Source organism: Halichoeres trimaculatus, unplaced genomic scaffold (genome assembly GCF_033239565.1).
Source record: "Halichoeres trimaculatus isolate MK-OKI-2021-1 unplaced genomic scaffold, fHalTri1.1 fHalTri1_scaffold_16, whole genome shotgun sequence".
Taxonomy (NCBI): domain Eukaryota; kingdom Metazoa; phylum Chordata; class Actinopteri; order Labriformes; family Labridae; genus Halichoeres; species Halichoeres trimaculatus.
In genome coordinates, this window is record NW_027437194.1 from 5,899,524 (window position 1) to 5,915,235 (window position 15,712).

The 15,712-nt window shown below is 39.5% G+C and overlaps 2 protein-coding genes across 2 annotated transcripts; both read right to left on the bottom strand.

Moving 5' to 3' along the window:
- Window positions 1-898: 898 nt before the first annotated feature.
- On the bottom strand, window positions 899-6,714 carry LOC141805391 (bile salt-activated lipase-like). The gene is made up of 11 exons (XM_074690430.1): window positions 6,652-6,714; window positions 6,354-6,501; window positions 4,844-4,963; window positions 4,576-4,773; window positions 4,360-4,490; window positions 3,356-3,463; window positions 3,118-3,232; window positions 1,775-1,961; window positions 1,495-1,698; window positions 1,175-1,384; window positions 899-1,079 (listed from the first exon to the last, which is right to left on the bottom strand). Exons 1-11 carry the CDS (start codon window positions 6,712-6,714, stop codon window positions 899-901), a joined length of 1,665 nt encoding a protein of 554 aa, XP_074546531.1.
- A 2,683-nt stretch (window positions 6,715-9,397) lies between these two features.
- Window positions 9,398-14,250, bottom strand: LOC141805396 (bile salt-activated lipase-like). The gene is made up of 11 exons (XM_074690439.1): window positions 14,185-14,250; window positions 13,922-14,069; window positions 11,813-11,932; window positions 11,542-11,739; window positions 11,325-11,455; window positions 10,912-11,019; window positions 10,685-10,799; window positions 10,300-10,486; window positions 10,001-10,204; window positions 9,675-9,884; window positions 9,398-9,578 (listed from the first exon to the last, which is right to left on the bottom strand). The coding sequence occupies exons 1-11, from the start codon at window positions 14,248-14,250 to the stop codon at window positions 9,398-9,400; spliced, it is 1,668 nt and encodes a 555-aa protein (XP_074546540.1).
- Between the last annotated feature and the right edge of the window lie 1,462 nt (window positions 14,251-15,712).

The window sequence follows — 15,712 nt, forward strand, 5'->3', positions numbered from 1 at the left end:
ATACAACCAGTGTTAAATCAGGCATTATGTACTCATATTTTATATATTTCCTATATGTTAATTAAGTATAACTTATCTTGTTTCTGCAAAGTGAGACTGTTTAATGTGTTTGTACTGAGATTATATATATACAAAACAAAAATATGGCTCCTGATACAGTCTGTAGAAATCTTTATCATCATTATTCAACTTTTTCACTTGGTCTGGGTTTTTTTTAAATAAAAAAATAAAATCAAAATAAAAAAAAAATACAAAACAAAACATAAAACTACAAAAATCTGAAATATTGAAGAATGGCAATTTAAATTGAATCTGAATCCCAAAAATCATTGCTAAAATAAAATAAAATAAAATAATATAAAATCGGTAGAAAAAACATATCATCCCAGTCTTAACAGATGGGCTCTTGGCCAGCATGCCTTTTGACTTCCCATTAAGTCTTTCTTTGAGCATAAAAAGCAAAATGATCCACAAACATAAAAACTAAATTTCCACCAAACCAAAGAAAAAAAACAACAGAAAAGAAAAAAAAAATGGTCAAGATTATCTTTGTTTGCCTATATTTACTGCTATATTTGGTTGCTGGTGTATATTTTTTTTATGAGTCATAGGCTCAAAATAAAATCAACAGAAAATAGATCAAGTTTCTAAAAAAAGCTTAAACATGATAAAAAAATCAGTGTTTGTGTTGCCAAAGAGAAGTAAGCCAGATGTTAAACATGAGCTGAGTATAACGCTAAACCTTATGTATGATCTTCGTTGTGGTGTTTTTTTTTATTATTGCTGAAAAAATGAAGTCAAGAAATTGTTATTTGTTATCATTATTTATTTTTCTAGGACAGTTTACAGACTTGTTGGTCAAGCTTTCTAATGGTGCCCCTGTGTTCGCACAACCTGTTTATTCTTCAAGGATTCCAGAGAGTTTTGGGAGGGCACTGCACCAAAAGTGGACTTGACGCGTCCTCAGCTTCTGTCTCACGTAGTTCTTGTCCATTTTAGAGTTGATCTCCAGGTACTTGTGTCCAGTGCTAGTGAACTCAGGCCAGGTAGCAGGCACGCTCTCTCCTTTGTTTGGGTCTCTGTGGACGTAACCAGAGGGAAACGCTTGAACTGAAGGAGTCTTAATTTCCTACTTCTATGCCACTGTTTGTGTCATGTTTCTGCATATTTTTACCCAGTTTTGGCAAAGTTCGTCCAGTAGTTGATCATGTAGCGGGAGACGTCACGGTGGCTTGGCCAGTAGCCGAGGGGAGTGGTGAAAGGCTTTCCAAACACGTACTGCAGGTCATCAGCGTGGTCGGCGCCCATCCAGCTGGGGTAGGGTTTCCCGATGCCACCCATACGGTTGGGCTGAGAGAAGACGTAGGAGTAGGTACGGCCGGTTCTTTGGTAGGAGATGGGACAATTGGATGTTAGATTTGATACTTTGAAAAAATGCTATTAAGAGGAAACCGTAGAGAATAGAAATTCTCTTCTTCATGTTCTTGGTCTTACGTGGCGTTGGCAGCATGAAGGTAGAGGGCAGCCTGAGTAGGAACCAGGAAGATGTAGTCAGTCCCGATGTCCACAATGGTTGTCTTGATAGTCTCCTTGTTGGGATTTGATCCCCAGGTGTAGGTGTATGTGGAGTAGGCCTCGCTCAAAGCATCTGGGCCACCTTCCTTAGTGTATGAAGCCAGCAGCCTCTTCACGTCCTCACTGCAACCAAACATAAAAAAATTTAAGTCTGAGTTTCACCCCTTCACCTAGAAAGGATCAAATGCCGTGAACTCACATAGGTGTGTCCACCAGGTGGGAGTTAATAGAGGGAACATCAACGGCGGTGAAGATGTGTCCGTCCATGTCATTGACTCCTGCGATGTAGTCGATTTCAGCCGCATTGTGGAAGAGTTTACTGGGTTCATCAGGTAAGAAGTCACCATCGACCACAGGAGAGAGGAGCAGGTTGTTCACGAGGGGGTCTGTTAGAGGAGGACGCCAATGGTTATAATTCCTTAGTCGAGTTAGCAAAACCAAGGACAAATATGTGACATTTGGGGCATTTATCATACAGCCTTTGACTCCTTTGCAACAGCTCCTTGTAGCTTTAAAAAAATGTGATTAAAATAAAAAAATCTTGTTTTTCATACAGGGGGTATTGATGATTAAAGACACTAGCACTAAATAAAAATCACTGAGCTAAATATGTATCACCTCTTACAGAAAGCTTTCAGTTTTTTGAGATTTTTGCAATTTTTTTATTTTATTTTATTTTTATTTTACTTTTTGAAATTTTGGGGGAAAAACATTTTTTTTATTATAATTTTTTTAATTTCTGATTTTTTTTTTTTGCAAATTATTCAAGTTCCACAATCTTAAAAATTGCAGATTTTTGAAGGTTCTTTTGGGCCTTTAAAACTTTTCGAAATATTTTGCAAGTTATTCACTTTTTATAAATTTTGCAAATTTATGAAATTAGTAATTTTTATTTTTTTTTCAAAATATTTGCAAAGTTATTAAAAATAAAAAACTAGGACAAAACATGTTCAATTTGATTACAAAAAAACTTTTACAATTTTTTTACAAGTTTTTAACTTTTACAAAAAACTTCTTGTTTAAATAATTATTATCAAGATTTTTACTATGTTTAGAATTGTATTCACTTTTTTGTCTTTGCTGTGAAAAAAAAGTAGATTTTGTGTCTCCCTAACGACTTAAATCCAGGTGAGCTGAGGCAGACGCCTGGTGTACGTCATAACCTTGAATTATTTTTGTTCCACTTCCTGTTTTATTGTGTTAACTTGTGTCTTTTCCAGTGAACCCCAGGACCCTCCTATGTGTTTCAGGTGGGTCTTGTTCGTGGTTGGTATCTAGACCCAGGTGTTCCCTTCACTCCCTGACAGATTATCACTATTTTTCACTTTAATTCTCCAGCATTGTTTGGTATTAGGACTCCTTGCGCTTCATCCTATTAGATCCCATTAGATTACCTCTGTACCAAACTGTTTGGACTGAACTTTACCTGGCTCCTGCTTCTCGGGTCTTTCTGTATGTGTCTGCCCGATGCTTCATTCAAGCTAAATTCCATCTCTAGCAGTGTACAATGAACATGTTAAATCTGTAGAGTGTGGTTCTTACTATCAGGTGAGCTAGTTAGACTGAGATCGCCGGCCAAAGTAAGAGTTTGAGGTTCAGTCATCTTCAGACAGGCAGCCATGGAGTCATCGGTGGGGCAGTTGACCTTCAGAGCAATCTGTCGTGGGAGTTCAGTTAATCATTAGCTTCCCTTATGTCATGAGTACATCTTAATCTTGAATAAATTTTTAAAAAGCATTTTAAAACAGATACACAAAGAGTCAGAAGGACTGTTTAGTACCTCCTCAGCAAACCTGCGGGGGTTTTCATTGATAGCCCAAGGGGCAAGAGCGACCCCGCTCTGGGAGATGGCTCTCTTGAACAGCCCTTTGTTGTGTGGGGTCAGAGTCTGCAGATAGACAAAAAATAGAACAAGGGGTATTTTTTATCAAACACAGAGGAATCTGATCAGACCAACGGCATTCATGCGCGCATAGCTAAACATTGCCTTATGGTTGTAGCTCAGGTCATGCAGAAGTTAACAGATCGTAGAGATGAGTCTAAAGCCCCGTTTCCACCAAGCAGTCCAGTTTAGATCAGAACGGTTTGGTACGGGTTGTCCCAGTAAAGCTTGGTCCTGTTTGTGTTTCCACAGCCAACCTTGCCCCCCCATGGTAGGTGGCGTGTAAGCTGGATGCCGATAGCTGCATCAGTTAAATGATTGCGTGACGCCATAGCAGCGGGACACAGTGTACTAATAAATCCAACAAAGAGTAAACAAAGAGCAATGGTGGAAGACATCCAGTGTTTCATCCTCTTTGTGATTATCATGTGGCTCTTTGTTACAAAGTGCCTTTAGGTTTTGTTTTTGAGAAGACTGGGTGCCAGGAGGATAAAAAGCAGCTACTTTCGCACGGTAAGTGACGATTCTTTCGACCAATCAACGCTCTGCAGTGTTGTAGCTCCACCTTACGAGATCGGTTCACTTTTTGGGACCCTCTACGGAAGGGTCCCAAAAAGTGGGACGTCTAGTTTTGGTTATTTTGGGATCTATCCCAGGTTTAGCCAGTGGAAACATTGTAAAGTGTGTCCTGTGCCGAGACCAACTGAACTGACCTTAACCACTTGGTGGAAACGGGGCTTAACACGAACTTCGGCTTTGCAGCACACTTATCACATCTTGACCCAGTGTGATTGCATCTTGCAATTTGTCAGGAAGTCTTGAAAGGTGCAAGTTCAAGACCATTTCCCATCCATTAAAAAAAAACAAAAGGTACGTTTGGGTTTTCCAGAAAGAGTCCTCACCTGGAAGTTAACGCTAGCTCCACCTGCAGACTCTCCAAAGATGGTGACATTGTCCGGGTCGCCTCCAAAAGAACGGATGTTCCTGTGAACCCAGGCGATGGCAGCCTGCTGGTCCCACAGACCATAGTTTCCTGATGAATCCCAGTAAATCAACTGATAAAGAGGACAACTCTGTTTAGGGCCAGTAAAGTTGAGAAAAACTGAAGCAGCACCTACCAGGTAAGTCAGAGTCTCCAGTGCTCAGGAAGCCCAGAGTTCCCACACGGTATCCAAAAGTGACCACAATGACGTTCCCTCTGTCTGCGATCTCCTGCCCATCATACAGGTAGTTATCCAGGAAGTTAGCACCCATGGAGCCACCAGCCAGGAAACCTCCTCCATAGATCCAGACCATGACTGGCAAATCTCTGGACACTGCAGAGCAAACATTATTGAATCAAAGTATTACCTAGAAAACGAACTGTGGGCCTCTCAAAGTCTTTACCTGAGCTGCCATGAGGAACCCAGATGTTGAGGTAAAGACAGTCTTCACTGCCTCTGGTGTCGGTCATTATAAGGTTCACCTGCATACACCTGGGCCTGAACTCGGTGGCCTTCAGAACACCTGAAGAGAATCACACATACACAGTGTGAAAGTTCCAGCTGTGTATTAGGTTTTCACTGCGGGCGAAATAGCTGAAGATAAATAAAAACACTGCTATCAATGAGTCGAGTGTAAATACAAATGTTCTCATTCCCAACTTGTCTGTATAGCAGCTAAACATACACATCTGAGTACTACTGTCTGCCCCAAGGCTCCAAGGCTAAGCTAGCAAGTACAGTAAACACTTGCAACATCTTTTTCAGGGTAAACAAAAAGATTATGGTCCAAGTAAAGAATTATGAAAGATTGTACAGTATTTATGTTGCACAATTTAGTTCCAAAATCAAGAAATTTTATGGAAAAAATTTCAAACGTACATTAAACATAATATACTGTGATAGTCCCCTATATCAATATTCTCTTGTGCGCCACTGAAAGGCGTTAAATTTTAGGCTCAAGCTCCTTTACCTCTTCTCCCCCCAAAAAGTAACTTTTAAAGATGCCATGAGGAGGATCTGTTTTGAACGCACTCCCTCGCCACCTTGTGGCCTGGAGTCTCCGCACACTGTTGTAAATTACCTTTAATGAGGCGTGTGTTTATTTGGGGTTAAATGGAGATTGGATGGAAACAAATTTTTTATGTTCAAGATGACTTTTTAGTGGATACCATGCGCCGAGGTAGGGCATGTAGCGCTATGGTGTGAAACGTGACATCAAGCAAACGTAGTAGCTGGCTAAATTTAGTGCTATCGGCAGCCCAGTGCTGTGACATATCTGTAGTAGTTTAGTAGCCTGCTATATTTAGCACAGCTGATAGCCTGATGCTCTAAGACATGTCCGTAACGTGTAAGGTTAGCAAATCCTGGTTAGCTATGTCCTGCCAGTCATCTACCAATCAGAGCTAACGTAACCTCACTCTTCATTTTATTGATAGACTCTCAAGTTTGAACAGACCACTGCAGAAAAACTGCTAATTAAGGTTTGGAATCAACATTAGCACAAACAGTTTAGCCCTTTTAGCCTTTAGCTCGTGCTCTATCACTCTCCTGGTTATCTTTCTTCTGCTCTTCTGTCCTTTTTCTGTCTGACAGTTAGGCTCCAGTGTCCACTATCACTATGAAATTAATACAAGTAAAGTAAATCAATCTGGTCCTGGTCAACCCAACCTGGAAGCTAAGAAGTAATATTTTGAACTTACCTGTAACCAGCAATATTGGTGCTGATAATCTCATTTTAAAGTGTGGATTATGATCAGGCAGATATCTAGAAGGGAGACTTTTTCAAGATCACTTAGAAACTCCTCATAGTCCCTTTAAGTAAACACAATAATTACCATGATTGTTGGAAGGCTGTTTATCTTTTTCTAGTGAGTTATTTTTTTCATTAGTCCGTGTTTAATAAGTGAACCCACCGTCCCAGCCAGGGTGACGCTGTGGTTTCTCAAACCTCCCGGGGATGTCAGCAAAGGGGATCCCTCTGAAGACATCCATACGACGGAAGAGCCCAATATAAATGCTGTCCCCCTTCACCATCCCTCCCTCTGTGTACACCACACCGAGCTATAGAGATGGAGGAGAAATAAAAACAAAGAAAAAAACAAACAAAAAAAACCCAAATCATTTGTTTAAATAAGATTAAAAAAAGGTGTCAAAAATTTTGGTCACTCAATAGTTGACTATATTTTGTATCATATTTTGTAGGAAACTCACGGAGGCTGCAGAGACTGTCTCCAGAAACAGAGCAACAGCTACCAGTATTCCCAGCTTCATCATGGAGCCTGTCAGATAAGGTTGATGGTCGGCCGGCCTTTTATAAAGGAGACCCCTCCCCATACCGCTCATGTTATCACCTGCACCTGACCAGACTATAGTGTTTGTGCCTTATTTTCCACTGTTACACAATATTTATCCTGACATGCCCCGGAGATTTTTGAAGCTGGCAGTGATGATGTAGTTAAGTTGTAACCAAGACAGTGTTTAGTATTTTGTGCAGTGGAAGTTTGGCACAAGTTGAAGGAATAACGGTCTTATCAAATGTGATAGGAGAAAAGCCAAAATGTCAGAGAGAGTGGAGAGGTATTCAGTAAAAACCTTCCAGACTTCATATGACATCATATATCTACATAACCAGGTAAGTTTGAGGCATTTTTCATCACTTATTCAGTTCATTTCACACAAAATGTTCATCAGAGGTAGACAAGGTGTGACAGTTTTGAAAGAAAAAAAACCCTCAGTTAATATTTTTTATTCATTGTTTGCAAATCTGCAATCCATGCATTCAGATCCTGTAATCTGTCGAGACGGACCGTTGATGTGATGTCACCCACCTGTTTCTGAGGTGGAGTTTTGAAGCCAGTCGTCATCTGAAATATTCACTCATATGCAAAATGAATAATAAGAAGCACTAGTTTGTTCCCATTATCTATCCTCAGTCATCTTTTTTATTATTATTTTTATGTGGAGAGGTTGTCATGAGTGACTCTTCTTCTTCTTCTTCGGTTGCTCTTTTGTCCTTGGAAAGCACAGCAGCAAATCACATCTGTGAAGAATTATGTTTATGCCTTGATCCAAAAGACCCAGACCATACCTTTAAATTCTTTTTATTTAGGTCTTTTTGCCCTAAATAAAAAAATAAAGCTGAAGAGGGTTAGGAAGCATGAGGAGATAAAAGATAGAGGGCAAAGTTTAGAAGTCAAATCTATGGTCGATGCATCAAAGACTTTAGCCTCTGAGCTAACCAAGCTAAAGTGCTCCAAGAAACCCATCGCTAACTCTTGATTGTACTGACTTCTTTAATTCTATCCATACGTGCTACGTAAAATGTTGAACAGACAAAGACTGATAATCAGTCAAGTTGATAAATTTGTTGAATTTATGACGTTTGAAATCATTACCATCAGCTGAAACCTGTGCAAATCCTGTCCAATTAAAACAATGAACTGATGTCTGTGGACACTGCAGGCAGCAGTGTGGATACCCCATGAAATGATTTCAGGTTTTTCTCATTCAAAATGAAAAGAGCATGAGAAGTCCATCACAGTTGATGGGGAGTGTTCGATGTAAGTGCTGTCGTGATTCTTAGAATAATGCAATTGAATATTGCTTCTAACGTAAATATCATTAATGCTCTGGGATCTTAAGTATAACCAGATGAATTTCTCTGTTCCATGAAATAATCAAAAATCCATTTAGGACATTTAACTGGCTAAAGATTGTAATCATAGACTGTAAAAAAATGGACGTCATCTTGTTTGGCTCGTAGTGAGGTCCCTGGTGGCTGGCTGCAGTATAGGTCAAAAAATCTGTCTCTCCAGTCATTCCAGATGGGCTGTGGTCAAACTTTAAAAAATGTATACGCCTCATAGAAATGTTTCTCACGTCTCATTGTTGTAGTGATTTGAAGATATTATTTGGCTGCCTTGTATTCAGGTCCTCTTTTTCCTGAAATTTTTTTTTTCATTAGTTATAAGAGGTTAAAAACAAGGTTTTACGTCACATTTAGCCATGATTGACAGCTGCCGTTTTTGTGTATTTTTTTCGGGGATTGAAAAATATGTCGGGAGGTAGAGTCAAGAAGTGATTAGACTCTCGAAAGAAAGAAAATTATCATTTTTGTCACCCAGCTCCACTCAGATTCTCCCATATTCCCTCACAGTCTCTAATGCACAGACTCTGGCTGTACAAGTTCTTCAATGGTGGCGCCTGTGACGGCGGTATTTTGGCTTCAAAACCGTACAATGATAAATGGCGGAGCCACGCTGTCCACTCTATATACAGTCTATGATTGTAACATGCATAAAATAAAGGGTATTTCTTATATCCATAGTTCTTCACACTCTTATGATTGGCATTATCTGTCCTTGAAAAATATGTTAAGATACTGCTGCTAGTGTTAAAATCATCCAGACGAAGCCTCGTACCTTTCTTAAAATATGGCAAATAGGTAAGGGGGGAACATAATATTCAAATTTAATCAACAAATCATCACAGTAACTTCAACAGAGTCTAATATTTGTCTTAAGAGCTTCTGTATTTATCACCTTTATGTGTTTTACAGCAACCTGCTGATAAAATGTATCCTGTTGGTGAAAGAAATCAATGAAATGAACCATTATGGGATTAAAAAATGCAATGCTCAGACTTTGATACTTAAAGATGAAATGCCATTTTTAAAAAACATTAAATATTTCTGTCTGAGTATATTGTTAGAGGAAAAATAAACAAAATATTTTGTTTTGAAAGTTAATGCGTTTTCATTTAACAATAACATGACCTGGTTAGTAATTGAAAAAAAAAAAAATCAACCACAAAACACAAAGTTAATTTCTTTACTACATATTGCACACTTGAAAGGCGTAATACATAGTCGAAAATAAAAGGAAGTATTATTTTACAGGATCATTTCTGTTGTGGTAGTCAAGGTTTGTTTAGGTGCCCAGGAGTTTGCACAAGCTACTTATTCTTTAAGGATTTTAGAGAGTTTTGGGAGGGCACTGCCCCAGAACCTTAGGAAGGGTAGTCTTAGCTCCTCCCTCACGTAGTTCTTGTCCATTTTAGAGTTGATCTCCAGGTACTTGTGTCCAGAGCTGGTGAACTCAGGCCAGGTAGCAGGCACACTCTCTCCTTTGTTTGGGTCTCTGTGGGCGTAACCAGAGGGAAGTGAATGAACTGAAAGAGCCTGAGTTTTTGGACTTCTATGCCACTGTTTGTGTCATGTTTCTGCATATTTTTACCCAGTTTTGGCAAAGTTCGTCCAGTAGTTGATCATGTAGCGGGAGACGTCACGGTGGCTTGGCCAGTAGCCGAGGGGAGTGGTGAAAGGCTTTCCAAACACGTACTGCAGGTCATCAGCGTGGTCTGCACCCATCCAGCTGGGGTAGGGTTTCCCAATGCCGCCCATACGGTTGGGCTGAGAGAAGAAGTAGGAGTAGGTACGGCTGGTTCTTTGGTAGGAAATAGAAGAAAAAGAGATATATTTGTAAATCAAAGATATTTAATGAGTATATCAATCGCAACTGCAGTGAACAGGAATTCTTTTTGGCCAAATTCTTGTTCTCACGAGGCATTGGCAGCATGAAGGTAGAGGGCAGCCTGAGAAGGGATCAGGAAGATGTAGTCAGTCCCGATGTCTACAATGGTTCTCTTGATAGTCTCCTTGTTAGGATTTTGTCCCCAGGAATTGGTGTATGTGGCGAAGGCTTCATCTGAAGCAGTCTGGCCACCTTCTTTAGTGTATGCAGCCAGCAGCCTCCTCACGTCCTCGCTATAATCAAAAAGATTTGATATATAAGTCTGAGTATCACTCCATCTCCTAGAAACAACACCACAGATGTCAGAAGAAGCTTGGTCCCAACTCACATAGGTGTGTCCACCAGGTGGGAGTTAATAGAGGGAACATCAACGGCGGTAAAGACGTGTCCGTCCATGTCATTCACTCCAATGATGTAGTCAACTTCAGCCGCATTGTGGAAGAGTTTGCTGGGTTCATCCGGCAAGAAGTCACCATCAACCACAGGAGAGAGGAGCAGGTTGTTCACAAGGGGGTCTGGTGGGGGAAGATGCCATTAGATACTGTTCATTATCTATACAAATGTGGATCTTCAGACATTCTGACTGATGTTGAACTGAACTTACTACCAGTGTCACCACCCTTTAGATAAAATTGGTACCCAACAGCAACTGGTAGGAATCCTCATCATAATGTTTACAAAATAGACCTAATTGTTCAAAGAGTGGTTCTTACTATCAGGTGAACTAATTATACTGAGACCGCCGGCCAAGGTAAGAGCCTGAGGATCAGTCATCTTCAGACAGGCAGCCATTGAGGCGTCGGTGGGGCAGTTGACCTTCTGAGCAATCTGTTGTGGGAGTTCAAATAATCATTAGCTTCCCTAATATGGTGTACATCTCAAACTTTTTGGTGCACATTTTCTTAAGAAGCAATAAAAAGTCAGAGAGACTGTTTAGTACCTCCTTGGCAAAGTTGCCGGGGTTTTCATTGATAGCCCAGGGGCTGAGAGCGACCCCGCTCTGGGAGATGGCTCTTTTGAACAGCCCTTTGTTGTGTGGAGTAAGAGTCTGCAGACAGACAGGAAACAGAGGAGGTGTTATATTGAATTGAACAGACATAGGAATCTGATTTGACCAATGGCATTGCTTGAATGCTGTTATAGAGTTCAACACTGCTTTGAGTTTTAGCTCTTGTGTCTCCCTTGACAAATCAAACCACTAAGGCGATCAAAGATATCGTCAAGATATATCTATTTCTCAGGTTATCAGATGAGGGAATAACAGATGAATGCTAATTATAACAAGAAGGTGGGTTAACTTCCTCATATTTAACACTTCATACATCAAAAAAGACCTTCAGAAAGAGTCCTCACCTGGAAGTTAACACTAGCTCCACCTGCAGACTCTCCAAAGATGGTGACATTGTCTGGGTCACCTCCAAAAGAACGGATGTTCCTGTGAACCCAGGCGATGGCAGCCTGCTGGTCCCACAGACCATAGTTTCCTGATAAATCACAGTTAAATCAACTGATAAAGAGGACAACTCTGTTTAGGGCCAGTAAAGTTGAGAAAAACTGAAGCAGCACCTACCAGGTAAGTCAGAGTCTCCAGTGCTCAGGAAGCCCAGAGTTCCCACACGGTATCCCAGAGTGACCACAATGACGTTCCCTCTGTCTGCGATCTCCTGTCCATCATACAGGTAGTTATCCAGGAAGTTAGCACCCATGGAGCCACCAGCCAGGAATCCTCCTCCATAGATCCAGACCATGACCGGCAAATCTCTGGACACTGCAGAGCAAATGTTACTGAATCCTGACGAAGTTCTGATCTGAGAAACTGTGTAGGTAATTGATGTATTTACCTGATTTGTCATGAGGAACCCAAATGTTGAGGTAAAGACAGTCTTCACTGCCTCTGGTTTCAGACATTAAAAGATTTACCTGCATGCACCTGGGCTTGAACTCAGTGGCCTTCAGGACACCTGACAAGACAAGATACAAGAGAGACACCAGAAAATATTGAGATACTCACATCAACGCAACTAAGGTAGGTTATGTTACACTTTCTTTTCTTCAAAAATGTGTTTTTGGCTTGTTTTGTTGATTTTTGTGTTTAGGGAAGAAACGAGGACAATCACTCGCTCAATCAATCAATCAATTAATAGGACAGTGGTTTATACAAATGTTTTCACTCCCAATTTTCTAACATAGTGGCTTGTTCAGTGGCTCTACACTTCAAAATATGGATTTTTGGGTATCTCCCTGGCAGGACTCCAAGGTGAAATTGTGCGTGTAACATAAATCCTGAATATAAAGCTTGGCCTGAACACATCATACATGTCCATGTCTATGTCCACTTTGTTGGAGCTCATTGGTGAAAACCTGAGTTATCATCGAAGGTCTTGACGTGAGGCAGCAAATGTTGTTGCCATGAAACATTGGGTAGTTTTAGAAAGCCACTGGAGCATGAAATCCAAGTCAAGTCTGAAATAATAAGGGAAATGGTTTCATCTCATCTGATCCTGGTTTCCAGAATTTGGCTTGAAAAAATCAACCCATAGTGACCGCCCTGAAACTGTGTGCACAAAGTGAAGAAGGCAACTCACCAAGACTTCAACAGGATGTTCATAAAGTCTCTTTACAATTTAAAAAAATATTTCACAAAGGTAACTGAAGAAACGTCTTAATTTGATGTGTTCAATGTACTCAGTAGTTATCAAAGTTTTTTTTTTTTTTTTACTTTTTTTATCATACTGCATTTGTGTGTTCCAGGTATCCTGTTGATAAATTAGTTATCTTTAAATGAACTAAAAAAAATGGCTACTCCTCAAGAAAAGGCGCAGTGTGTGTCATGGTTTAAAAACTGTCTTGATGCGCTTCTTGCCACTAATGGTGCCCATGAATTAGTTATTTACTTAGTATTTATTCCTCAAATATTTTTCTTTTCCTTTCATTTAGTAATACATCCTTTGAATTGTAAAGAGATTTTATGGACATGCCATAATCAAATAGAAAGACTCCAGATTTTTAGAATGCTGGATTTTTCCCTTCCTCTGACTCATAATTGATGAATCCAGTTCAACTTAAAATCCCCTGCTTTGAGGAAAAGAGCTCACTAAGGAAACATTGTGTAAGGCTTTTTGTTTTGATAAACAATGTAGCAGAGGCATTACATTGAGTTTAATTGTTTTCTTCAAAATAAAAGTTCTTCTCAAAGTGGTCTATGTTTTTAGACTACCAAGAGAGAAATGAAGTGCATTGCTGACATTTATCCTTAGTCATACTGCCACCTGCTGGCACCAGGGAAGTATTGTCTCTATGATGGTTAGAAATGGTAGCTCACAGACCCAAATAAGGCTTTGGAGAAAAGTGAGTGACATTCACTAAACATTATAGCCAGCACAAGTTTGAATGTGCTACCATAAAACCGGAACTCCCAGAAACAAACTTAAACTATTATACATTTGTTGAAGGTCCAGGCATAAACAGAACTACACCAAAGAAAAATCTTTCATTCTGACAAATCAATGGCAAAAGCAGCAGCCAGTAAAAGGAAGCAGAAGCAGCTCTCATTCATCATTTTCAATCTGCTTCAAATGTCCCATGTTTGATCAGAGTCTTGACCTTCATATCAATTTGAAGTTAGATTTAAGAAAAACACTTGAAGCGGCATAGCATCAGGGTAATTTCATTCAGGTTGTAACTAATGAATCCCTGAAATTTAAAAGTTATGAACATAGTGCTCTGTCAGAAATGTAAAAAAAGGAAAATTTCATCATATAAGTATGATAAAATGAAGCTTAATTCATGCATGAAAGACTAAATAAATGGCTAAAAAGACAGATTTCTCAAACACTTTAACTACTCATTGAAATTCTTTCACATGCTGAAGCTTTGTTTATCCCTGTGGTGTGACTTTTTGGCTCTTGAATGTGCAAACAAAAGTTGATAAGTTCAATCAGTAAACCCACCGTCCCAGCCAGGGTGACGCTGAGGTTTCTGAAACCTCCCAGGGACGTCAGCGAAGGGGATTCCTCTGAACACATCCATGCGACGGAAAAGCCCAATACGGATGCTGTCGCCCTTCACCATCCCTCCCTCTGTGTACACCACATCGAGCTGCAGAAAAACGACAGGATTGAAAATTGAGTAATTGATAACAGAGACAATGTTAAAAAAATCTACCCAGACAGGGTGTGGATGCACTGATTGCATATTTCCATCGGACACTTACGGAGGCCGCAGAGACCGTCTCCAGCAACACAGCAACAGCTACCAACAGCCCCAGCTTCACCATCATGCCTGTAGGAACCGGGCTGACCGTGGGCCTGACTTTTATAAAGGAGACCCCTCCCCTAAACTGCACCCAGGGGCCCACTTTTCCCACTGTTACATTTGTCACATTGTGTCCCAAGTTGCTTAAACATTATGTCCCGTCGACCTTCTTCACTGTCACTGGTGATGGAGCCAGATGTAGCTGATGGAAAGTGCTCAGTGTTGAGTGCAGTTTGAGTTTGGCACAGGTCGTGAGGTACATCTAATCACCGGGATGTGATTACAGACAAAATGTTATCGGAAGACAAATTTCCTTTGATAGAAACAATCTAATCAAAATTCAAACCATTAATCCATCATTTCAGAATCAGAATCAAGCAGAACCATAAATACTTTATTAATCCCTGAGGGGAAACTGCTTTTTAATTACAATTACTTCTTCAAAAAATGAAAAAAAAAAATTAAAAAATAAATTAAAAATAAAAATTAAAATACAAGACATAAGAAAAGAGAATTATAAATTAAACAAAATAATAAATAAATAGATAAATTAAAAAAAATACATAAATAAAAAAATATAATAAATAAAATAAAAATAATTAAAAATAAAAATCATAAGTATAAGAAAGTACAAAATGGAAGAGAAGTGTAATGTGAGATCAAATATATTATTATAAATATGGATATTTACTAACAATCTGGTATAAAAATGGTGATTTAATCTATTGATGTTCTGTTTTCAGCTGGCAGCCTCTGCTCAGTTGACACAGCTGTCAAACTGTACTGAAATTCACACTGATGCAGCCACTACAAGAGATAACACCTGTTTTGGGGTCTTACATTTTTCCTAACACTGCATGATGCCTTTATCATGAAATGCAGTTACATCAGTTTGATGGGGTAGAGATTTGAGTAATTCCTTTATTCATTAGTGTGATGATTCTTTTTCAAATCTAAACATGACAAATCTAAGGACATGTGTATAGATGTTAGAAAAAACTCAAACCAACCTCTTTTAACTGTAATGAAAGGGGAGACTGTGGAGCCCATCACCCCTTTTAAGTACCTTGGGGTGGTCGTTGACAACAAGCTGCCTTTTTATGAAAACCTGGACATTGTCAACTAAAATGTCTAAGCAGCGACTGCACTTCCTCCATGGACTCAAACATGTCTCCATGAGATTGTGATTTCTGTGTTCTTGTGTTTTTTTTCCCTGTATATCCTAGAAGTTCTAACACGTAACTGAAAAAAAAATCTTCTTTTCTGTTTTTCTTGTGTTTATTTATCACAGATTTGTCTAAAAGTAGATTAAAACCTGCTCTTTTAGTGTCTTTAAGCGCTTTGAAAAACGATTCGTTTTGGAGTCAGAGAGCCCAGACTAGACTAAGTGAATCATTGCATCACTCAGAGGTCATTCATCATTTTTCTACTTTGAATGAAAAAGTTCTTGAACATATAGAATACAATCTTGAGCTTTAACTGACAGA